General features: G+C 36.7%; 1 protein-coding gene and 1 long non-coding RNA gene across 7 annotated transcripts in view; one reads left to right on the top strand and one right to left on the bottom strand.

Annotated features, from left to right (window-relative positions):
* LOC127849524 (neuron navigator 3-like) overlaps nucleotides 1-26,690 on the bottom strand; it is a 200,169-nt gene that overhangs the window by 90,749 nt on the left and 82,730 nt on the right. For all 6 annotated transcript variants that reach the window (XM_052382148.1, XM_052382147.1, XM_052382145.1 and 3 more), the window contains 2 exons: nucleotides 15,376-15,518; nucleotides 11,139-13,806 (listed from right to left, as the gene is read on the bottom strand). In XM_052382148.1, the coding sequence (XP_052238108.1) occupies nucleotides 11,139-13,806; nucleotides 15,376-15,518 (2,811 nt within the window). The remainder of the gene's footprint in view (nucleotides 1-11,138; nucleotides 13,807-15,375; nucleotides 15,519-26,690) is intronic.
* LOC127849528 (uncharacterized) overlaps nucleotides 21,711-26,690 on the top strand; it is a 145,590-nt gene continuing 140,610 nt past the window's right edge. The window contains exon 1 of the long non-coding RNA XR_008034893.1: nucleotides 21,711-21,882. This is a non-coding gene — a long non-coding RNA (uncharacterized LOC127849528). The remainder of the gene's footprint in view (nucleotides 21,883-26,690) is intronic.

The following is a 26,690-nucleotide window of genomic DNA, read 5'->3' as shown; positions in this document are numbered from 1 at the left end:
CTCTGGCACAATTAATAGTTTACTCAGATTAATATTTAAATGAAATTTAATATAAACTGATGATAAATTATCCAACATGCAACATACAGAAGGGCATGTTGTGGTAGCATTAATCATGGTACTTTGGCAGTCTAATGAACGACAACAAACACCATAGCCTTATGCAGAAATCCTCTGCAAGCTAATATGTTCCAAGTTCTCATAAAAAAGCATCTTTGACCATTATACACCCTACATTATTTCTCACACATCAATAAAGACTTTCAAGTTGTATTCATTATGCGCATCCTTACTGAACACAATTACTGGTAGAGATGTAACTATTTGGTAATTTCCACACAATGCAGCCATAATAATACTTAGTTCAATGGTCAGTCTGAATTTCCTGTAAAGTTTGTTGTGCTTTCCTTGAACACACCAAAAATAAAACATAATTTAAATGTTCAATTGCAACACGCAAATGGCCTTCTTGACAGAATTCAATTTACAACTCAAACAGAATAAAACTTACATGTATACTGAAGTTAATCAAAATCAAACTCAATTAACATTCAGCTGAATGCTTCTAATTTAAATGTGAAACATACTAACTCTTAGTTACTTCATGGCACCTATAGAACTTTCTTTTCATGTATCTTCCGCAATATTAAATCAAGACAAAGGTAATTTTCAGATGAAAATTGATTTAAGAGTGATTTAAACAAACACAATTCACAATATAACATTCTTGCCTCGAGGCACCCTAGTCTTTGTATGTTAACTCTTTCAGTGCTGAAACCGAATTTTGAAGGCCTTTGCAAACAGTTTGGATCCAGATGAGATGCCACAGAACGTGGCGTCTCATCAGGATCCAAACTGTTTGCTATTCTGATAGTATTCTTTGAAAAAAATCGAAGAAAATGCTAATTTTAGAAATTCTGCAGACAACATTTTAGCAGACAACAAATTTCCCAGCATGCAAAGGGTAAAAATGCTAAATGACTCTGTACTTGACCTTACCAGATTTCCAAGGGTGGGCACACATTCCTGAATATTCAACAATTGATGCTAAGTGGGAGAATATTCATTAACATGCTGACCATGTCATCACCCCCTTGAGAAAACACATGTGGTTCACATAAACAGATCAAAACTTCTGAAGGACTAGTGGACCAAACAAAGGTCAAAGCAGCATATAAATAGATGAAAGAAGAACAGACTCATGATGGAAACATGTAAGCAGATTAAACAAAAAAAAAACTGATTTCAAATTTACTTTCTACTATCATTATTATTGGGTCATCGCACAAAGAATATGGAATCGGTAGTCTAATAACAATGTATCAGTTTGACACAAATACCGAAATACAGAAAATCACAACTGAAAGTGAAGATCAGAAGCCCTACAAGTGTGGTAGGTACTTGCCAAGTGCTGTGAATCACCTCATAAATAGCACCTGCCCTGATTTTTTAGGTGATCACAGTCAAATCTTTCTTTTCTTCAATCAAATCAACAAACAAAAGCTTCATTTGAAGTATAAAACTTGACATTCACATGGGTGAAATTAACCTTAAGAAGGAAAAAAAGAATTGAATACCACCAACGGGCCATGTTACCAAGTTTCTGTAAGCCCCCATACCTACCCAGATGATGACGATGTGACAGCGTGGAGGCTTGAGAGTTGTTCCTCTGTTATAATCAACCTGTCCTTGTTCTGCAGTGTCAGTTTGCTGCTTATATAAGCATCAAGATAGCCACACTCCATGTAATCTGGCTCTATAGAGGATGTTGAGGTGTCTATGTCACCATTATATCCAGCACTTCTTGTCATCTTGCTGTGTTGGCGATAGTTATGAACAATGTCCCTGTAATCCATTGTTCCTATTTTTGTATCTATACTAGTCTCACCTACTGCTGTGTTAGCATTATCTAAGTTTTTGGAATCACGGATACGTCCCAAAGATAATGTACCGGTATTACCTATGTTTCCGTTTAAAGTATCAACAAGTGTCTTATTTGCTTCAAGATCCACAACTGCATAAGCTTCAGTTCTTGTTGATAGAAGTCCAGCCATACTGGCTGATAAATTAGTCTTTTCAGGTCCATGTTTAAGCATGTTAGTCTTTGCATATGTATCAGACTTATTCTCATTATCTACTAACTCTGTTTCTCTTTTTAAAGCATCTTTGTTCAATTTAGCAATAATCGAATATTCCTTTACCATCTGACCTGATGGACTTTTCTTAATAACTGCTTTACTACTTTGTTCATTTGATAGTCCATTTATTGCTACATGCTTGTCTCCTTTCACACTGGCAATCTTCACTTTTTCTTTCCCCTTATCTTCACTGGTTTTAGATGTACCCTTAGTTTGATCTTTATGCTGATTAACACTTGTGTTTGAGGCACCACTTTCAGTCTGCTTGTTCGTTAATGGATCTTTGCTTTTGTTCTTAGTAGTACTAACTTTTGGATTTTCAGCTTCTGCAACAGCCTTTGTTTGAAGTTCTCTAGCTGCTTTCAGATCAGCATAGATTGACTGGAACTGTTCCTTGCGATTTGACTTTCCAGATTTAACAGTTTTAGACATTTCTTTTGCTTCTTTTACACCTTGCTCTTGATTAACAAGTGTAGCATTTGCTTGAAGTTCAAGGTTGTCACTCACAGTACCTTCATTATATGCTGAATGAATAACTAGTTTACCGGAATCAGCGACATTATCATTTGCATCTACAACATGTTCCTTATCTTCAGCATTTATTTCATTGTCTGCTTCACCATTGGGTAAATCAGATTTCCTGGATTTTGAGTCCTTGATTTTAAGAAGTTCCTTTTGCTTTTCTAGGATCTTTGCCTTTTGGGCTTGAAGTTTCTGTAGCTCTTGGTGATGTTTAGAATCAAAGTTTCTGAAGAACATGCCATTTGTGCGCATTTTACTTTGAGCTGAACTCATTTTGCAGTCAAATAAACAACATAAACCTATAACCAAATATTTTGTCCCTTTTGGTCATGTTGATTATTTTGGTTCCAGCAGGAAAATTAAAATGTTGGATATCCTGACAAAAGTCATTTGAACTGTTACACTTGTCAATACCTTAAAATTGAAACGAATTAACCTTACCGGGTAAATGGAATTCACGTTGAAATAATATGGATAACATGGAAGATATGTATTATTTAATTTTTTATCCAGTGATTTGTAGAACCCATAATTAATGAAGTAATTATTATTATACTGTTTAATTTTTACCAGAGAAAATCCATTAGAATTACCAGTTATGTCTACTTGAAAACATTAATTGATGGTTCTTATAATACAGCACAGTAATTTTCTCTTAGACCGAACCACTTAAAAATTAATACTTGTTTGAATTTGCTCCTTGTCTACAGTCTACCAATTCTTAGTGCATGACGCAGGTATCTTTAAGTGTCAGAATAAATCTAATTAGCAAGGTAATCAAGTAATAACAGAGTTCCTTTTGCTGAAATTATTATAACAGGTGAGTATCAAGTCTAACCATGAAATGACACCGAGCAGTTTGCCTTGGTTAACAATTAATAGTATTAATTGCATTCAAGCATTAACCCTTTTTTGATAATTAATAATAGTTAAAATATTATTAATGCACACAAAAAATCATCTTTAACAATTCATATTTTAAACTATTAATTAACCTCCGAGAGCATATTTATTTCACAAATTCCTGTGATTTTCCTGGTGAATACTTGCCCAAAGAAAGAGAATCTTGCGCAACACATGTTTTGGGTGTGGTTAAAAATGTAAACATTAGATAAAGAAATAAAGAAGGAAAAATGACAAAATACTGGTTAATTCAACATTTCATAGTTGCTTCATATTTTGTGTTCAGCACCTGACTCTTTAGGTGAGGCCTATCAGTTAAATCTCAGATGCTTCATTCAACTCTCTGTATCTTAACATAGTCACTAGACTTGTCACTTGTGTGACAGGTCCAACTGATTACCAGATGGCCTGTTAGCTTTAGTTTCACTGTTCTAAATTTTGTGTCCAGAAATATGAGCCTCGCTCTGAGAAAATGGGGCTTAATGCATGGACATTAAGTGTTAATTGTAGGACATTAAGTGTTAATTGTGGGACATTAAGTGTTAATTGTGGGACTTTAAGTGTTAGTTGTGGGACATTAAGTGTTAATTGTCCCAGTTAATGCATGGACATTAAGTGTTAATTGTCCAAGTTAATGCATGGACATTGAGTGTAAATTGTGGGACATTAAGTGTTAATTGTGGGACATTAAGTGTTAATTGTGGGACATTAAGTGTTAATTGTGGGACATTAAGTGTTAATTGTGGGACATTAAGTGTTAATTGTGGGACTTTAAGTGTTAATTGTGGGACATTAAGAGTTAATTGTCCCAGTTAATGCATGGACATTAAGTGTTAATTGTCCCAGGTAATGCATGGACATTAAGTGTTAATTGTCCCAGTTAATGCATGGACATTAAGTGTTAATTGTCCCAGTTAAGCACAGGCTAATCAGAGATACAACTTCTTGAGGAAATTTTTCGTATCAGGGAGACTTTCTTTAAACGAAAAAAATCAATAAAAGTGGAAAGTATTGTCCCTCATTAGACTGTGAATACTGCACAGACTAATCTGGGACAATACTTTACACACAAGCATACAACCCTGTTTTCTCAGAATGACAGTTTCACTATTACAGCAAACATTTCTTAATTCTGCTGAAAGAATAATGCAACTTTCTGAAGTATCCATTCATGCTTTGATTGTTTTTAGAGCTACTGATACAGTAAGCAATGTCAAGATCATTTTAGTCATCTTACCAGCATTAAATAACAAAACAAATTTCAGCCTACCTCAAAGGAGGAAAGAAATAATCAATATTTTTCACAACAATCCCATTAATATTCCCAGATTCAGCATCAATTCTCAGATTTCTGACATCCTCATTTTTCAATCAGGACATCTCCTCATCCCTTATCAAGTTATGTTATAGAAGGTTTCAAAAGACTGGATTCAATTAATTGTCACAAAAGATTTCCTTATTCCTCCCCTTAAGATTGAATCCAGAGTTCCTAAATGTGTTAGATGTATTTACATATTAATGTGATTGCAGTCAAAGATTTGCAAACATTTATTCATTGAAATTAAATTATTGTCTCTGCAAAGGCCTCATGTTTGGAATGCCACTAGCTAATTTGATGATATTTATAGTTATATAATAATCTGCTATTATTGCACTAAACAGGCTATGATTTTATATTTTCTTTTAATTACTAAATGTAGCTTGTGAGTAACCCTTACTAACATTTCTAAGCATAATAATTAATTTTTGTTTGAAGTACTGCAATCAATAACAAAACCCCACATTATTAATAGAGTAACCAAAATACTTGTTTCTGAACAGTTATTGCACACAACGTCAACATCACACTGATCTGCAGAAAGTATACCATAAACTGTTTGAGTAGTCCCAAATATTTAAATTCACAAATCCTCCAAAATACAAATTGTTCAAAAATGTAATCCTCTAACTGTTCCAGTTTGAGTCACTGAGCCACATCATACTGCCAGACATCTTTCAAAGGTCAAGGTCAGAGGAACAAAGATCACAAACTGTCTTTTGTAATGCAAATTTCTTTTGTTTCTGATATAAGAGTCTCAAATGTTCCAAGTGATTCCCAGATAGATGTTTTGCTCATCTCAGGTTCCTCTCATACATAACTCAGCCCCTCTCCCCTTGTTACATTCCCCATGGGTTTCAACAATATCAGTTACATATTGTGTAGTTTGCAAGTCCTTTGTTTATGATAGCTTCTGGGACATAAAACAATGCATAATTTCTGAGACCAATCATACAAAAATCATGGAACTAATTTCAAGACATTTTTTTTTTCAAACTGATATCATATATTCTTTGCATCTATTTTTGCAACAATAACAAGCTGTACATATAATTGCACAGTAACATATTATTGACAATAATCTTCAGATTTTAAGGCAAAGCCAAGCTTTGACTAAAACTAAATAGCAAAATAGTGCATGATTTCTTTGCATTTTAACAAACACGAGTAACTTGAACAAAGAAACCCAAATGCACCTGCAGAATTACATTTTTCATATTTTTTAATCAAGCTTTGCACGATTGTTTTCAGATTTCAACATAAATATTATGTTTAAAGCATTTCAATGCTTTTGTTTCCATTAACATACCCATTAACATCTAAATGATAAATAACTGCACAAGGTAAAATGCTTTAAACATAATTGTGTATGTAGTTCACTGTAAAATTCTTTCCATAATATTGCAAACTCTTAATCATAAATTTAATTATCAGAACACTAAGTTCAGGAAGAAAGTATGGGTATTCACATCCAGATGTTTAAAATCAATAAAGGCAGTATGATTTCAATTAGTATTTCGGATATGTGCAACAACAAAACGTTAATTAAATATCATGTGATTTTCTGTGATTTGCCAATCCATCATGTATTTCAATAATTTGTTTTTCTTAGTGAGTAATTTCAAACAAACACCTTAAATGATGATAACACAATTTTAACAAATACTCTTTATTTCCAACAATTTTCTTTTTAACTAATTAATAAATTAAATATTTCAACACTTTAACACAAAATAGACCACTGAATTCTCAATAGAAACTCATATACTAATTGAACCACTTTAAGTTCCATATTCTCACAAAACAAATTCCAATCAATCCATCAGGAAATCCATATTCAAAATAGGATGCTAACTTGACCGGCCTTTTCACACAATTTTTTTTTTCATTCTAGCCCGACCTTTTCACAAAATTGTTTTTTTCAGTTCCAGCCCAGCTAAACAATTGGGTTAAACCATTTTCACAACAGAGGGGTGATCATCATATGCTCACAGTTAGACTCTTCATTTCTGAGAACTCTTCAAGAATGACTCATTCTCATGCAAGAGGGGGTACCAGCATGCCATCTGCACATGCTTTCACTGTCTGTTGGGAATGATCAATACCTAAATGCTTCACCAACTATTACTTTCTGAGCAGAGACGTCAGAAATTCTGGTCTTATATTCACAGAGGACTCTTTAAATGTAAGAATATTGAATAATTTAAGCTATTAGCTATTAAACAGATATCTTGCCATCATGGCTTTATCAGTTTTTGTGAAGAATTAGGGGCGATAAATTGTTTGAAGGTCACGATACAATGGAAATGAAACTTCGGCAATAATTTGGCAAATTATCATTGATTGATTTTTTGTATGCTCTAGAGAGCTCAGTAAAAATATTAATATTGTGATCTGCAAAAAAGGGCACTTTATTCACTTTCATGTAGAGAACAATTTGCTTTAGGACCATTACAGGAATCAAATAAACGCCGATAAATGCTACTGAAGTCACTTTTTTTTTATAGCTCATACGCTATAGTTTTTTACAAGCTAATACTTCATAGAATATAGAGTCTCTAAGAACTTTCGGAATATTTTGGCATTGCAATTTCCTATGAAATGCCTAGCCGCATATTAACATATTTACAACTTTTTTACCTATTCACTGAGCAATAAACTGCTTACATTGTTGATGTGCGCAAATGTAACTAAAAATATTCCATATTCTATCTCTGTACTTGTGTCAAGAAGCAATTTTAATACTAATGTTAGCACAGAAATAACATAATACTGTAAATATTCTTTTTGAAGAATATATAAACATGCATGTACATACTAATTATTCCTTTGCAATAAAATAAATGACCCCTTAGTAAATTCCTTCAGTAGATTTAGAGTTATGCTTGGAACAAACATTTACTTTGAAATAATATAAAGGGAGATAATTCAAAAACTAAGGTTGATAAAGTTATGGTTTTTGGTCACTGCACTTCTCCTAGTTGCCATCTGTTTATATTCTAAGTTAAAAGTAAATCCATTGACTAGATTTGGAGTTATGCTCTGGACAAAGTTTCGGACAGAAGGACTGACAGACAGACGGACGGAGACTATTACTATATTCCCCTTCCGAAATTTCATTTCGGCAAGGGTAATAAACTGAACCTTGTTGAGAAAATATTGGGCTAAATTCATGTTAGTAAAGAGTCATTTCAGATTAGCCTTAGCACTGTGCAGTCCACGCAGGCTGATAAGGGACAACACTTTTCCCTTTTTTGGAAATTTTTGTTTCAAGAAAGTCTCTTCTAAACCCAAACATCCAGTGTAGGTGGAAAGTGTTGTCCCATACTAGACTGTGCAGACTGCACAGGCTAATCTGGGATGACACTTAATGCACATGCATGAAGCCCAGTTTACACATAACGCATCTCAAATAATGACTGAAAGAAAGGTAAGCATGCATGCACTGTTCTTGCAATGCTTCCATCAGGCGTCATGAAGCCTAGAATTCATTGGCAATATAGAAAATACAATGTCATGTTGAATCATGGTATTGAATAAACCTCAATACGTACATGCAGAATTGAACCGTGCATGAATCACTCTCTCCGATCACTTCGTCATTACGTTCTTTTATGGCTACAGATCAGGTTACAATCTGATGGCTCCAAGATTGAGCAATACTGTTCTGGCAGGAAATGCGTTAAGGACTATTGGAAATGAACAATTTCATTTACAGGTTGGCTTAATTTACCAGAGGAATAAAATCACAGCTTCTGAGAATAGCAAGCTTTAAAGCTGCATAAGAATGAGAACCCCAACGTGATTGTAAACTTTTTTTATCGGGATTATGTAATTAAAATGCAAATATTGATTTGTATTATTTTCCATCACTTACTGATGGCCTTAAATAAATTTTTACTTTTCACAAGAAAACATGTTATCCAACAAAGACATGAAAAGTTATTTTTCTTGTTGCTTTTTAAGAACATTGTTAACTAGAATACATGAAGAGCAAGCTATTAAGTTGCAGCCCTTGTAAAACTTGCTGGTTGCTAATTAAAAACCGTTTGTAATTATCAAACATCCAGGCTACATGTAGCCATCACGTGAAATCTGACAAAAAGTTTGGCCATTTATATTCAATACAAGTACATTAATTATTTTTTTTATCAACGACTCAAGTTATAATAATAGTTTATATTAACATAACTGATATGCATGTGAAACAAAGGATTATACAACCTGCACTAAATGTGTGCTTTACAAACTTCATACAACTAAACTATGCAAATTAAAATGTTTTGTAACATTGAAAGAGAGTATCCAAAACTGAAAGGAGATAATTTGATTAACCTAATATTCTTGCCAAATACATCTCTACATTCCACAAGAACTGTTTACTAACCTCGCAAATTAGCTTACAAGAAACACAATATTCTCCGGCCACTAACTATATCCAAACAATAATGAACTCCTGAGTAAGCTAGTACCAGCTAGTACAAAACATGTAGCAGGGTAATTACCCTGGTATACCTACACCTTGTTAGTGCTTTGCTTATCTGACAATAAATAGGAAGAACTGTTTCCACCTTCATTTTTTTCTTGGAATGATACCAGTTCCTCACACCATGAGGTCAAACTGGTCTTTGCTGTAGGAGCCACGTTCTTGGAAAATGGGACTAAATGCATGGTCGAAAAAGTTTTGTTCAGATTAGCCTGTGCAGCCCACACAGGCTTATGAAGGATGACACTTTCACTTACTTGAAAGTAGCATAATTCAAAAGAACATGATTACCCGGGTATCAGTCATTAAAATTCCCAACAGATGACAGATATAATACATTGTCTTGCAATACTCTTTTGTAAGTAAAATACAAACTGTATTACATACAACAAGACTATTGTCAAGCAATATAAGTCCCCTACCGGCTCCACCATTGTCAGAAATTCCAGATTTTATAAAATATATATTTGTTGCCATAGCAACCGAAATTTTATTTAGACACAAAATGAAATGACGTGCATTAAGTCCATATTGCCATCTATCCATATTTCAAGTTTCATGAAAAAATATTAAGAACTTTAAAAGTTATCGCAGGATCCAGAAAACCACCATTTTCAGCAGTATGTCTAGTCTATTTGTTGCCATAGCAACCAGATTTTTTTACGTCGGAACGAAATGAAATGACGTGCATAATGTCGATATTGCCATCTATCTATGTTCCAAGTTTCATGAACAAATATTAAAAACTTTTAAAGTTATTGCAGGATCCAGAAAAGTGTGACGGACGGCGGACGGACGGAGACAAAACCATAAGTCCCCTCTGGTGAAACCGGTAGGGGACTAAAAATAACTTATTCTACAACGACATGCAATGTCAAAGCATTTCATTTGGAATGATGTACATAATCGTACAAGCTCAATTAAAACGGCATAAACATAAATTGTGTGTGCATATTTGAATTCAATCTGAATTAAAAATGTCCTTCATAATTAACAAGTGAAACCAGAAGACAGCACACAAATATACAGGAAGAAGATATCAAATCAACGTTTTCCCCTCTACTTATACAGTATGGCATTTTTCTGCAGAACATTGGCACAACTTCAATGGGCAATAAATCAACCAAGAACAACTAGCCATAATCCAAGAACCTGTTTAAAAGCCATTCTATCAATAAGCCATCACCACATATAAGGTTAATGTTCATGGAGTCATTAAACCTATGATAAACATGGAATTCCCAAACAACCACCCACAAGGCATGTTATTATTTACATCAACTGAAAGCAACATGCGATTTATGGCTTATTGTTTGGAAATATCTGTTGTATTTAGCTTTTGATAACAAACTCAAATGTTATAAAATCACATCTCTTCTATAAATTAGGTCAAGGTCCAAGGTCAAAACTGATAGGACAATATGTGTGAATAAGGAAGGGTCAAGGGACAACAAATGCGCAAGGATCAAAGAGATATAGCCATCTACTCTTCATAGAAATGATACATTTTACGTTTCCATTAAATCAGTTGAGAAATGCGGTTGCTCTACAAGATTGTGGGGACAAACTGTCTGACTGAACTGATCATCAGTATCTTAGGGTTGGAAATGAAGCTTTGAAGAAGAAAATATAGTAAGAAAGGTTTAAAATTTAATATGATTTTTAAGGGAATACAAACCGGTAAAAGTGCATGTCTGAGAGGTAAAGGGTAACAAGTATTACCTCCCCAGGATGGTACAAAAAGAAGCTTACATAATTATCACCAACTTACCTGTCACCTTCGTCGCCCATGTTTTCGTTTTTCTGCATGCACTCCTTGACAGCCTGCATTCCCTCCCGAAACCTCTGCTGCAGACGTCGTGCGTACAGCGAGGCTCCCCCCTCACTCATGTAGCCAGATGACATGTCGTCCATCTTGTTTCCTTTCAGAATATCCCCGTCTGACATGTAACCGGAAATGTAATCGTATGTATCGTAATCCGAGCTGTAATCATCGTAAGACATGTTCCCAGATCCAGTCGACAAGGCCCTCTTGATCGAGCCTGAGTAGAATTTGTTTGCCTCGATGAGTGACCGGTTGAAGCCCATCCGGTTTGGAGTGATGCCAGTTAGTGCATAACACTGGTTTTGTGACATTGAAATAGGGATAGGTTTCCCGGGAGATGCGTAGGGGCTGCGCATGAAACCTTGAGCGTAATGCATGGACCTGTTGATTGGTTCCATTGGCTTAATGTCCAATGTTTCACCTGAATCAGCGATAAATGTTGCCTTTTTATCAGTGTCTTTCAACAACTTATCTTTTAAATTGTTATCCTTTTCATTCTTGCTAATAACATCAGTCCGAACTTCCTTATCAAATGTGGTTTCCTTCTTTTCACCGTGATGTGGCTGAACTATGGCTACATTGTTTGCACGAGTCGGGTTGGATCCTAGTTTGACTCCAAGCCTTGGAGAGTTGGTTGCGCTCGTATTGAGTATTACACTATCATTGGAAGAACTACTAGTACTATGTGTAGCCTCCAGAGAATCTGGAGTCTTTGTCGTCAATGAATCTTTCCTGATGGGCGAAGAAGGTTGCGAGTTCTGTCCACTGTTTTGTTGGTTACTATTAGATACTTGACTTGAGGTCAGGCCTGCATTGTTTGACTGTGAAATATTCTGTTGGTTTTTCACAGAGGTCCTGGTTGAAGGGGGCGGCTCAGTCGTAGGTAAGGGTGGTGGTTGAGCTGACCGGTTGTGCATTATGGGTACACTAGGTTGGGAAATAGCCTCCGATTTTACAGTCAACGGATTGGGAGAACTACAGGTTGGTTTTACAACGTTAACAGACTGTGAAGTAATGAGATATGGGTGACTGAGATCCCTGGTTCCTGATTGGCTGCTGACAATCGCTTGCGGTTGATTAGTTGCCTTTGCAAACTGACCTTTGCCAATGCCGTCAATCTTGCCGTCGGTGTATTCAATTTCTGTGTAACGTGGTTTTTGTGAGGTAGAGCTGTCTTGGGGTGATGTCATTCCCTCTGTCTGTGATGCAGACTTCTGATGTTGCAGACTGTCAGGGTTGGAAACCTGGCTGCCACTGCGGTGGGGGGGAATAGGGGGCGCTGTGGTAGACTGAGCATTCTGAGTGGCAGACTTCCCTGGCGTCTGTTGCTGCTGGGATTTCTGATGAGCTTGTTGCTGTTGGGCTTTCTGTTGATGTTGTTGTTGAAGTAGTTGTTGCTGCTGCTGTTGTTGAAGCTGCAGCTGTCTTTGTTGATGCATTTCCTGTTGCTGTTGGTAGTATTGTTGTTGTAACTGTTGCTTGACTTGTTGTTGATGATGATGCTGCTGTTGTTGCTGATGTTGTTGTTGTTGTGATGAGCTATGAGATTTTGACTTTCTAGGAAGACTTGTTGTCTGCATGGACTGTGTCTGAGGAATACCAGTCTGGGTCCCACTTTGTTGGCCTGTGGACTGGTTATCTTTTGAAGAGCCACTGCCTCGCATTTTCTCCTCTTTGTTGGACTTTGCAAGCTTGCTCGAGGACTGAGGTTTTGGAATAGAAGTAAGAGTTGGAGCCGCAATAGAACTGCCCCCTGATGATGGAATTGAGGTAGACGAAGGTACAGAGTTCACGAATGTAGGAATTTGAGATCCCGATGAAGAGCTTGCAAGTGAAAGCGTTGAGGATGATTTCTGTGATTTTCCTGACTTTGGAATCAGGCTCCCGCCTTTTGATGGCTTCCCAAGAGTCTGTGACCCCTGCTGATACTGCATCCGCGACTGGGCATCGCTGGATTTGGGAGACTTCCCGCTAGACTTTCTGCTGTGTGAGGATGACACTGGGAGGGAGGACACGGGGGTAGCCGGGAGGGAGCTACTGTAGGGGGAGGGGGAGGCCTGGTGGGACTGTTGGTGACCTATGGTTAATCCTCCGATGTTCTCACGCTCTACAGAAGAAATAGTCCCACCCCCTATAGGGCGGGCCTTAGATAGCCTTGGGCTCTCAGGGTCATTAGTACTTGCGGTACTTGTTGCACTACTGCTAGGTCCAGCGTCTGCCGAGCTTGAACTTCTTGCACTGACAGATGATGACGTATCACTACGCGAACTTGTACTAAGAGTACTTGTACTAGCACTACTTGTCCCTGCACTACCACCTTTGGAACAACTTTTTCCTGCACTACTTTTTGTCTTTTGTTTTTCTTTGTTGGAGTTGAAGAGTTTGAATTTATCCAACATAGAGTTCTGTTTGCTGTTTGGAATTCCGCTCTTCTGCTGAGCAGACGGCGTGGGTGTTGAACACTGCGTGGATCTATTTGGGGACTTGTCAGGGGTCGCTGATTGGCTGCGAGGTGGCAGGCTGCGCCCTCCTGGAATTGGAATCCCAGTACTGGGGGTTGATGGGATAGCCTGAGCAGAAACACCAGGGTCAGAGATGCTGTTTACCTCAACACCTGAAAGTATTCATAAATATGTGAGCCACATGCCATAATTACAATTTCTGTCCACAAATAGACAAGTTAACATATGAGCATCTCTCTGGGAAAACTGGCCGTAGTGCATGTGCTTAAAGTGTCGTTCAAGATTAGCCTGTGCAGTCCACACAGGATAATCAGGGACAGCACTTTTTTTCCTAAACTGGATTTTCATCAAGAGACTACATTTAGACAAAAAAAGCGAAAAAGGGTCGTCCCTGATAAGCCTGTGCGGACTGCACAGGCAAATCTGGAATGACACATTACGCACATGCGTTAAGCTATGTTTTTCCGGAACAAGGCTCATATGTTTATTAGTTTACTTGTGGACACAAATTGCCAAACTAAGCAAGATTTATGGTTCACAATACCAGTTTGTGGAACACAATTTTTTTTTAAGATTTAACCATCGCATATTGTATTACCAGTGCTTGTTTTTAAGTGCTATACCAGTGTATGTTGTTTAAGTGCTTTATTGAAATTCATCTGTCAAGTAAAAAATTAAAATGCAAGGTTATGGATTATATGAGCCTTGTTCTGAGAAAATTGGGCAAAATGCATGTGCGTAATTGTCGTCCCAGATTAGCCTGTGCAATCCGCACAGGCTAATCAGGGACGACACTTTCCGCTTTTATGGTATTTTTAGTTTCAAGGAAGTGTCCGTCCTTGCCAAAAATCAAGTTAAGGCGGAAAGTGTCGTCCCTGATTAGCCTGTGCGGACTGCACAGGCTAATCTGGGATGACACTTTACGCACACGAATTAAGCCCAGTTCTCTCAGAACAAGACACATATAAGTCTCTAGAACTACACCTAGACCTTCCAAGTTTCCCTGCAATTTATGATTGATAACAAAACAAGGTATTTAGGGACTTATAAACACTGCATTATCTCATATCAATTCTCCTTGTTGGCACATAATAGCAAAGAAAGACAATAGTGATGAATCATTGCATGAAGGACCAGAACTTATTCTTTAAAATTAAATATAGAAGTTGATAGAGCATTATTGCAGTGAAGGGAAGTTTATAAACAATTACAAATCCATAATTCAGATTTCATTTATTCCCAATAGAGTTGTTGAAACCATGAGTCAACGATATGCGGTTAGAAATGAAATCAAACTCAAAAAGGCTAATATCACTCAGGCATTCCTGCAACATAACACTACAGAAATTAAATAATTAATTAAAACTTGTGCACTGGTATCAGGGATTAAATAAAACTTAAATTAATTCTGAATTATTAGTTTGTATTGATTTTTACCAGCATTAAAAGCATGCAGTTTAAAGGGAAGCAAGTACAATGAACTAACTGTAAGACTATCCTAAGAGTTGCCTCTCTTGGTTTAAGTAAAAAAGCTCTTTTGACAACAACAAAAACACAGTTTTGAAGTCAGACATTTATTTTTTTGAAGATCATAATATTTATAAAGTAATTATCATGTGCAGATGAAATGTTCCAAATACTGAGATGGTTTTAGTTGTCAAGACAAAGCCCAAATACTATCTCATGTATACTTGCATTCTCCCAGGTGACTGATTACTTACCGTTTACTGCCTGTGAAGGTTGCCGGATCTTGCTGGAAGATTGACCTTGACCTTTAGTACGACCTTGTCCTGGGTCCTTGGAAGATGGATGTGAAGTGGACTGGCACTTGCCGCTAGCCGGTGGGCGATTGTATGAGGGCAGTCTGAAAAAATAAAATAAATTATGGTTTCATAGGTCATTGTTTCATATTATTTCATGGATCACAGCTAGAATGAGGTTACAATGAATCATAACTAACTGAAGGTTACAACGCATCACAGTTAGATGGAGGTTAAAATGCATCACAGCTAGATGGAGGTTATAATGCATCACAGCTAAATCAAGGTTACAATACATCACAGCTAGATGAAGGTTACAATGTGTACCACAGTATAATAACTTTATTAGAACAACTAGCTAGATGAAGGTTACAATGTGTACCACAGTATAATAACTTTATTAGAACAACTATAAGAACAACTAGCCCTTAAGATTCCAAGGCAGAGATTGGTTTTGTTCTCTTCAATAACACAATAAGAATAAAAGGTTATCCATGTAATATTCCAAAAAATAATATTATTTTAAGTGTCAAATCATAACTATTCAAATGTATTATAGTTAAATTTAAGATAATTGCTTCTCCAATGTTTGATAGTTAAGATGTAAAATTGCAGCACATTTCCACATTTTTGGAGGATACATAAATGAGAAATGTAAAGTACAGGTGTCAAAATCTTTGGCTACAAACTGTCACTGTTTTGCCAACCAAGCAATTTCTATCCTTCATATAAGCACTAGCAACCTCACGTGTCATACTCATTACTGCATCCACAAAACTGAAGTTCATAAAACAAAATGCTCGTCCCTAGTTGGTCATAATTCAGTCTATATAGCGAAGTAATCACAATTGCTAGACATATTGCAATTACATTAATGTCCAACTTGTCTGTCGCCACCTCGCTATACAACATACAAACTCATCGTGTTTCCTTGATTCCTTGGAGTGAAATTACGCGATTGTACCCATATATATATATCAGAAATAAAAGCAATTCCAACTGATGCGAGATTGTTGCCAAATTAGGTAATGGAAACAGTTATGAATATGTATCATTTTACAAACTTCTGCTATTTGTCTGTAGTTATTAGTGAGGTGGCCAGAGACTTTAATAATAGCAACTTAACCATCATGCAGAAATACAATGTCTGTTGTTGTTTTTTAACCCATTTATGCCTAGCGTCTAGAAAAAAGGCCTTTGCAAACAGCGTAGACCCAGATGAGACGCCGCATCATGCAGCGTCTCATCAGGGTCTGCCCTGTTTGCTTAAAGAAGAAATATTCTAAATATAGAAATTAATATACTAGACATCTCTAATTTTGGAAATAAATTAATCCAATTTAGAAGGATGGGAGAGTCCACTAGGCATAAATGGGTTAATGTTAAAACAAATTAAATCCTTGAAACATAATTATAAATGTCAATAAAATTAAAGGATTCACTAAGATTTATTTATACAATTACTTGCAGGGTCACAAATTATTTCTCATGCTGGAGAGTTTTTACTTTGCTGAACTGGACTAATAATTCAATGCTGAAAACTTTTGGGCTTTTGTATACTCCACCCACCCCCCCCCCCCCCAAAAAAAAAACCCCCAACAAACTCCACATAAAACTGTTTTCCCCTGAGAAAAGAAATTGCAACGTATGTCTTAAAAGAGCGCAACATTTTTGCAATACATAATAATACCTGTATACAGATAATATTACATAAATGCAGGTGTCATAAGGTTTTGGTTACCATTTAATAGTGTCAGGGCTTCATCCATTACAAACTGATACGATCTTATCTATTTCAATACACATCCCTTTCATTTTGACAGATGTCACAATACCAACAAAATACATATTAAATGATGAATTTTTATTACATAACTATCATTTGATCTTTTGATGTACTTTAATAGTGCCTAAAGGTATTACATAAACCTATTTTAAATGTCATCATTATGAAATGTAAACTTTTATACTAAAAAATATTTTATGCTAATGAGTTAACTGTAGTTTCAGATAATAATTTGTGAATACAAATAAGGAAAACATTCTTATTGTATTCAGATATTATGGTGATATAAATCTAGAATTAATTTGTTTAACAAAAACAACTTCTGAGTCATGATTTATAATAATTTGTTGATTTTATGATTTTTTTATATTTTCATTGACAATTGGTCACAGAAATTTAGATTTTAATGAGTGGTGCAAACACAGTGAAAACTAAATATTTAGAGATAATTTTTTTTAAATAAAATCATTATGAACATCCACACCGAATTAATTAGATAACTTGATCTGATTTGCCGTACAAAAAAATCGCAAAATCAAGTAAAGTCTTTTTCTCATTCCACCAGCAGCAGTCCACATATGAATTAAAAAAAATAAGTTTGTTGTCTAATTTTCATGGCGGTTACATGTATGCCTTCATATTTTACGATATTCACTGTGTTGTTTTTTTTGTAAAACAGTTGATGATGCAAATTGTGAGCATTAAATTGTATGGTCCTTTATTTAACAGGATGTTCCACTATTTACTAAGTTGTTCTGAAATAGCCTGTTATGTATTGGCTAAAAATGTTGAAGATATGCCACCAGTTATATGAACTATACTATTCCCTTATTTTATGAGTAACATTACTGAAACAAGAATTAACTGTTGGGTGTTGAGGTTATGGAACATTCACTTACACAAGTCAAGGAGAATCTGGTACATATAGTATTACAAGGAATTTATTGGCAATTAATTAATATTCGCATTTATGTGTTAGAAAGGTACAATAAATATGGACAAAATTTTCAAGTTTTTATTTTGCATTTTTCACTGGCTTCTGATTTTATTGAAAATTGAATTAAATAGTTTAATATTATTGTGCCTGCTTGCACATTTTGGAGGTAGCATTCATTAAAACAACTGATTACTTTGTTGTGGCCTAAATATGAGCGTTTGATAAAAACTGTATCTTAACAGTTAACCATCAAGTAAATGTATTGCCTGCTTAACATGAGTCAAAACCAATACAAACTGAACCATAAAATCAAAGATCACTATTTAAGATTAAATTGCTCACATATGGGCAATGGTTATACTCCAAAACAGTCCATCCCACAGCCTAGTTAAAATCAATTGTTTAAACATTCACTATGAAGGTGATTTATGCTACATTACATTTTGTTCTGTTTCATTAAATCTTGATTCATTTTATTGGGGACTTTTCTGACATATCTGAAGTAAAGTCCCCCCCCCCCCGCTCAGACATTTGAGTATGTTTCACATGTTAAGTTCTCTATTTACGTACTCCGTAATTTGTAACCTGCATTCAATTTAAAACAAGAGGGCCAAAATGGCCCTAGTTCGCTCACCTGAGAGGAGTCGGTTCATTTAATCTTTACCAAATGTCAAACTTGACCTAGATATTGTCCAGACAAACATCCTGGTCAAGTTTCATCATTATTTCATCTGCGAGTCATGATCAATGTACCTATGAAGTTTCATGATCCTTGGCGTAAGCATTCTTGAGTTAAAATCCGGAAACCATTTTTCTAAGTTGAGTCACCGTAACCTTGACAGCCATTGTGTGAATACATTTTTTGGCACTGTGACCTTGACCTTTGACCTAGTGACCTGATAATCAATAGGGGTCATCTACGAGTCATGATCAATATACCTATGAAGTTTCATGAACCTAGGCATAAGCGTTCTTGAGTAATCATCCAGAAACCATTTTACTATTTCAGGTCACCGTGACCTTGACCTTTGACCTAGTGACCTGAAAATCAATAGGGGTCATCTGCAAGTCATGATCATTGTACCTATGAAGTTTCATGATCCTAGGCATAAGCATTCTTGAGTTATCATCCAGAAACCATTTTACTATTTCAGGTCACCGTGACCTTGACCTTTGACCTAGAGAACTGAAAATCAATAGGGGTCATCTTCCAGTCATGATCACTGTACCTATGAAGTTTCATGATCCTAGGCATAAGCGTTCTTGAGTTATCATCTGGAAACCATTTTACTATTTCGGGTCACCATGACCTTGACCTTTGACCGTAAAGTGACCTGAAAATCGATAGGGGTCATCTACGAGTCATGATCAATGTACCTATGAAGTTTCATGATCCTAGGCATAAGCGTTCTTGAGTTATCATCCGGAAACCATTTTACTATTTCGGGTCGTGACCTTGCATGACCTTTGACCGTAAAGTGACCTGAAAATCAAAAGGGGTCATCTACGAGTCATGATCAATGTACCTTTGAAGTTTCATGATCCTAGACATAAGCGTTCTTGAGTTATCATCCGGAAACCATTTTACTATTTCGGGTCATCGTGACCTTGACCTTTGACCTAGTGACCTGAAAATCAATAGGGGTTATCTGCGAGTCATGATCAATGTATCTATGAAGTTTCATGATCCTAGGCATAGGCGTTCTTGAGTTATCATCCGGAAACCATTTTACTATTTCGGGTCATCGTGACCTTGACCTTTGACCTAGTGACCTGAAAATCAATAGGGGTCATCTGCGAGTCATGATCAATGTACCTATGAAGTTTCATGATCCTTGGCATAAGCGCTCTTGAGTTATCATCCGGAAACCATCTGGTGGACGGACGGACCGACATGAGCAAAACAATATACAGTGTAACTCCAATATAGTGCAGTCCGTTATAACGCTGTGTCCAATATAACGCGGGGGGGGGGGGGGGGGGTGCTTGGATCCCGTTTTTTCTCCAACCTTCCATTTCTGATTCAAATCCATGATATGCAACTTCATGTATTTTCAGAAAATTCAAAGAAGGCGGCGATCACAGCTGGATTGATTTATCCGTCCGTTTAACTGATTTTAATCGATTAGAGGTTAAACGCCACCCGACAGCTAATTGGTGTTAATCTGTTGTGTAATGTCAATAAAGGTGTGAAAACTCGCGAGTCGGTGTTTATTACATGTATTCCCTGTCAGAGCGGTTCGGTGCGCTAATTTCAATTAGGTAAGTGAAAGCGGGATAATTATAAAATTAAAGTTATTCAAAACGATAAAATCATTCTTACTTTTATATGATTGCAGTTTGACTCTATATTAAAGGAGCGGCTTTGAAATATAATGCGCACAGTATAAAACAAGTTTTTCTGTCATTTCATTATTATTCTAGTATTTAGGCATTTAATTCAGTTCGCGTACGAGAAATTAATTAAATAATCCAGACGATTTATTTACATGCTAACGCAGTGTAATTGTTAACAGAGATTCACTTTCATTTTTGCCCGGTATCAGAACGTCCCCGAAAAGCATGTTTTTTGCATGACGGCGTATGAAGCAATTTGTACATGTATCGTATTGCATTCAATCTAAATTTAAATTCGCTTGTCCAATGAAAGCTCTGCCCCATAATGCACTGTTCTCTTTACACTTCTGAAAAATGGCGTATGCATATAGTTGTGTTTACGAAATTCGTAAACATATTTATCGTCATAAATGTTCAAGATTATTATTTTTTTAAGTGATGTTGTAACTTTTTTGGATTATCGAATTAATGTGCACATTAGAAAAGCGGTATGTATAATGTTATCGATACGATTCGGTTTATATGCATGTATTTTCGGATGACAACACAGCATGGTAATACACAGGACCTATATTATAGGCTATACTATCCTGTTTTTATAGCCCCCTGCAATAAATGAGCTCAAAACATATAACGCGGATCCGTTTATTACGCTTTTGCGTGGCTTGGACCCCGTCATCCGCGTTATATTGGAGTTACAGTGTACCCCCTCTTCTTCGAAAGGGGGGGGGGGGGCATAATGAGAAAACTGCCCCACTCCCAGCAGCCATGTTATTCAACTGACCGGAACCATTTTTGAACTCAACTCTCGTATCAAGGAAACAAATGTTCTGAGCAGATTTCATGAAAATTGGGCCAAAAATGTGACTTCTACTGTGTTCACATGTTTTCACTATATATACATATGGAGAAAAATGCCCCGCCCACTGGCAGCCAAGTTTTTTCACCGATCCCGACCATTTTCAAACTCGTCTGAGATATCAATAAAACAAATGTTTTGACCAACTTTCATGATGATTGGCCAAAAATTGTGACTTCTAGAGTGTTTACAAGGTTTCTCTATAGCCAAATAGGGAAAACTGCCACTATATACATATAGAGAAAAATGCCCCGCCCACTGGCGGCCATGTTTTTTCACCGATCTCGATCATTTCCAACTCGTCTGAGACGACAATTGAACCAATGTTTTGACCAACTTTCATGATGATTGGGCAAAAATTGCGACTTCTAGAGTGTTTACAAGGTTTCTCTATAGCCAAATAAGAAAAACTGCCCCGCCCACTGGCGGCCATGTTTTTCAACGGATCAGAACCACTTTTTAACTCAACCAAGATATCATTAAGAAAAACATTTTGACAAAGTTACATGAAGATTGGGCATGAAATGTGACTTCTACAGTGTTTACAAGGTTTTTCTTTTTTTTGACCTAGTGACCTAGTTTTTGACTGGACATAACCCAGTTGCGAACTCGGCCGAGATTTCATTGGGACAAAGCTTCTGACCAAGTTTCATGAAGATGGGACAAGAAATGTGGCCTCTAGAGTGTTTACGAGCAAATGTTAACGGACGGACGGACATACGACGGACAAAGAACGGTCACAAAAGCTCACCTGAGCAATCAGGTGAGCTAAAAATGTGCAGTAAAATATAAGAAACGGCATATATTTCTTCTGACTTCCTAAAATTACAATGACCTCCATTTAGCCCCCAAACATTATAAGGACCTTGGCACAGTGAGTGGGCCACAGTCCATTCGTCATTTTTGGGCTGACTAGTTAATCACTTTGATTTGGGACCCTCAATAACCTTACTATTTCTTAATTAGCTTAAATGTAAATGATATCTGATGGGACATAATGAAACCTCAAACATTAGAAGTGCATGAATACAGTGAGTCTTGTTCTGAGAAAACAGGGCTTAATGCATGAGCATACTGTCATCCCAGATTAGCCTGTGCAGTCTGTGCAGTCTGTGCACAGGTTAATCTGAGACGACACTGTCTGCCTATAATGGATTTTTGTTAAGAAGAGACTTTCATATTCTTTTAAGGCGTTCCTGATTAGCCGGTGCAGACTGCACAGGCTTATCCGGGACAACACCTTACACACATTCATTAAGTCCTGTTTTCCCAGAACAAGTCTCATATCATTATTATGGGGCATAATGAAACCCAAAACATGCTGTCTTAGTAGGGCATGAATATTTAACAGTAACAACTTCATGAAATGTGTCTTTTTTTTCCCTTTGCACAAAGTTCACATCAAGTTCACATTTAGGGCGATGAAACATTACATGGCAAACAATTTCAAATCTTTCTTTATGTAACATCTGTTGTCTGCTGCATGAAGCCAGGTCAATTAAGCATTCAAATTAAAATTTGTAAACACCATTGACTCTGTGTCTGCATTTAGATAAAATAATTAGCCATTTTGAAAAGCCTCTGCTATGTTAACGTTATTGTACTAGATATTGAAAGTTTCTTTTTCGATGCTACATGTCGTTAAAAAAACAGCTATAAATATCACATGAAAGTTTAATTTATCACCTGCATGCAATAATGCAGACATCATTATTGTATTCAATTGTAACGGCTTGCTTAATCAGCATGTTAACCCTTTGCATGCTGGGAAATTTGTCTTCTGCTAAAATGTCGTCTGCTGAATTTCTAAAATTAGCATTTTCTTCGATTTTTTTCAAAGAATACTATCAGAATAGCAAACAGTTTGGATCCTGATGAGATGCCACGTTCTGTGGCGTCTCATCTGGATCCAAACTGTTTGTAAAGGCCTTTAAAACTCGGTTCCAGCACTTAAAGAGTTAATAGCATTGCTTTTGTACAGAGTGGTATTATCCGAAATTGTATTATTTCACTGATTAATCATATTTTAATGAAATCAATTATAGTGAAAATCAATCATAATTCATCTTTATGAAACAAGGTCTTGTTTGTGACCTAATAAGTTTACATTGTTACATTACATTATAAGGATAATTTCTTACCAATACTAAATCCATTAATCCATTATTATTTTCATTGTTACGCTGTACCAAACTTAAAATCAATTATTTAAAAACCATGTTATACTGTATTAGTTATAGCTAAGTAAATAGGTAATTAATTGCAATATGATGTATTTGCCTGTCAAAAAGACCCTCAGGACCATGTTCAATACTTTGTAAACATATTTAATAGTTATAAAAAGCCATTAAACTGCAGTAAAACTAAATATATATGATGATATTATTAAAAATAGCAACAATTTGACATGCTGAAAGTCAAAATCATTTGGGGAATGATTTTTTTGAAATGCCCATTTTGCTGAATGAATTAGATAACAAGTGAAATTAAACAGTATGGTCTTACAAACCTTTAAGGATGATTTTATCAGCATGTCAAGAGTTCAATTTAGCCTGAAGCCAATAAATTTTATTTGACTTGAGGCAAGGTGAAACAGGGGTAGCTGATTTTACATCCCTCTACAGTAACCTTTATTTGCCAATGGAAGGCATTAAGAAGTTATGCTTAGTAAAATTTATCTTAAGAATGTTATTTAAGTTTATAGTTGTCAAATAATAATACTTTAATAATTTGTTTTATAAAATGAACTAATTTACCTATACATACATGTCATATCACAACATAACAAAATAAAAATGTCTTAACAAAATTAATTATACACTAATGCCAAGATAGTGTCTAAAATTACACATACCGGTATATACCGTAATTACTCTATGTTTTCGGACACTCTAAGTTTTCGGACACCCCCTTTTTTAGCAAAAATAATTATTTTTCGTGATTCTTTATTTTCGGACACACGAGTTTTCGTCCGTTATTTATGTCTCTAAGTTTTCGGACAGTATATTTTACAGCGCTATTTTACCAAATTTCGAACCTGTTTCCGATATCTAATGACACTTCGATCATGGGGTTTTACAACCAGATTAACATCATAAAATATTGCGGGTGCATGCCTGAGGGCAATGGACCGTTACATTTGTGTTATTGGGTAAATGACCTTGTAAACCGGTATTAAACAATGGTTTCGCCCAATAGCATAAGCGTTATGACAATTACCAGGGGTAGTGCCAATTAACAGTTCAATTATCTACCGCAATGGTACTACCCCTTCTCAGTAAAATAACTGTGACAAATACTAAATGGTTCAAATTGTGATGCACCCTATTACAAGTTTTACGAACAATGGAAGGTGTTACACAACAACTATCGGAAATGAACAAACAAAGAATTCATAGTTTGCTTTTTATTGCAATAATAACAGGTTCATACAAGCGTGTATCGGTACATCACATGCTCATTTTTGAACTCGTTGGTCAAAGTACAACCTTGAAGTAACTTTCTGTCAAATAAATTAAGCATTTACAATTATTTAAAATGCAGTGCAAACATATATAACTGTAATTTATACTTTACGGCATGGTATTTTACAAGCGCGTGCTATTACCGGTAGTCGTTGATACAATTGACGCTATTCGGACACTTCCATTTTCGACTCTTAGTTTTCGGACACCTGTATTTTGTTAATATTTTTCGTATCTAAGTTTTCGGACACGAAAAAAAATTATTATTTTTAAGTGTCCGAAAACATAGAGCAATTACGGTAGTGCTTCTTTTCTACAACTACTAAGCCCTTTGCCAGTTAGATTCAAATTTTCACGCATTTGTATTTCCTTAGAGAGTTATACATGTTGTATCTAATTTAAGACCTTTCTTACTAGATTCAAGTTGTAAAAGCCTCATTTTCAACCCTTAGATACTGGTGAGCAGCAAACAGCACAAAACCTGAAAAGACTGCAAGTTACTTGCAGGCTGTTCTGGTTTTATGCTGTCTGCACGTAGTGATTTTCACTTTGCTATTAAGTCACGTTAACGATGAAATGATACGAGTCTTGTCACTCTGATTAAACAAGACTTAACCCTTTAACACTGAAACCAAATTTTGAAGGCCTTTGCAAACAGTTTGGATCCAGATGAGACGCCACAGAACGTGGCGTCTCATCAGGATCCAAACTGTTTGCTATTCTGATAGTATTCTTTAAAAAAAAAAATCGAAGAAATTGCTAATTTTAGAAATTCAGCAGACGACATTTTAGCAGATGACAAATTTCCCAGCATGCAAAGGGTTAATGCAGATGCGTAAAGTGTAGATCCAGGTTAGCCTGTTACACGGATCAGGGCCCACACTTTCCCCAGGGCCCACACTTTCCCCAGGGCCCACACTTTCCCCAGGGCCCACACTTTCCCCAGGGCCCACACTTTCCCCAGGGCCCACACTTTCCCCAGGGCCCACACTTTCCCCAGGGCCCACACTTTCCCCAGGGACCACACTTTCCCCAGGGACCACACTTTCCCCAGGGACCACACTTTCCCCAGGGACCACACTTTCCCCAGGGACCACACTTTCCCCAGGGATCACACTTTCTCCAGGGACCACACTTTCCCCAGGGACCACACTTTCCCCAGGGACCACACTTTCCCCAGGGACCACACTTTCCCCAGGGACCACACTTTCCCCAGGGACCACACTTTCCCCAGGGACCACACTTTCCCCAGGGACCACACTTTCCCCAGGGACCACACTTTCCCCAGGGACCACACTTTCCCCAGGGACCACACTTTCCCCAGGGACCACACTTTCCCCAGGGCCCACACTTTACCCAGGGCCCACACTTTCCCCAGGGCCCACACTTTCCCCAGGGACCACACTTTCCCCAGGGACCACACTTTCCCCAGGGACCACACTTTCCCCAGGGACCACACTTTCCCCAGGGACCACACTTTCCCCAGGGACCACACTTTCCCCAGGGACCACACTTTCCCCAGGGACCACACTTTCCCCAGGGACCACACTTTCCCCAGGGACCACACTTTCCCCAGGGACCACACTTTCCCCATTTGAGGTAATTTTTTGTTTTAAGAGGTCTCTTCTGAACAAAAAATCCAGTTTAAGCAATAAGTGTCACCCTAGATTTGAGTTTGCAGACTGGTAGCTAAAGAAACTTCAGCGTACAGTTTATATAGTATTGACAGACCTGTACGCTGAAGCTAACCCCGTATCGAAAGTCAACCAGAGTCGTAACATATTTATGTCACACTATAAATCAAAGAAAGCTCATTTTCTTGGATACATTTCTACATATATTGGTGAATGAATATAAATTACTGCATCGAGGAATATTTTAAGGTTCAAATGT

Source organism: Dreissena polymorpha, chromosome 11 (genome assembly GCF_020536995.1).
Source record: "Dreissena polymorpha isolate Duluth1 chromosome 11, UMN_Dpol_1.0, whole genome shotgun sequence".
Classification (NCBI taxonomy): Eukaryota; Metazoa; Mollusca; class Bivalvia; order Myida; family Dreissenidae; genus Dreissena; species Dreissena polymorpha.
This window is presented reverse-complemented; position numbering and strand designations above follow the sequence as displayed.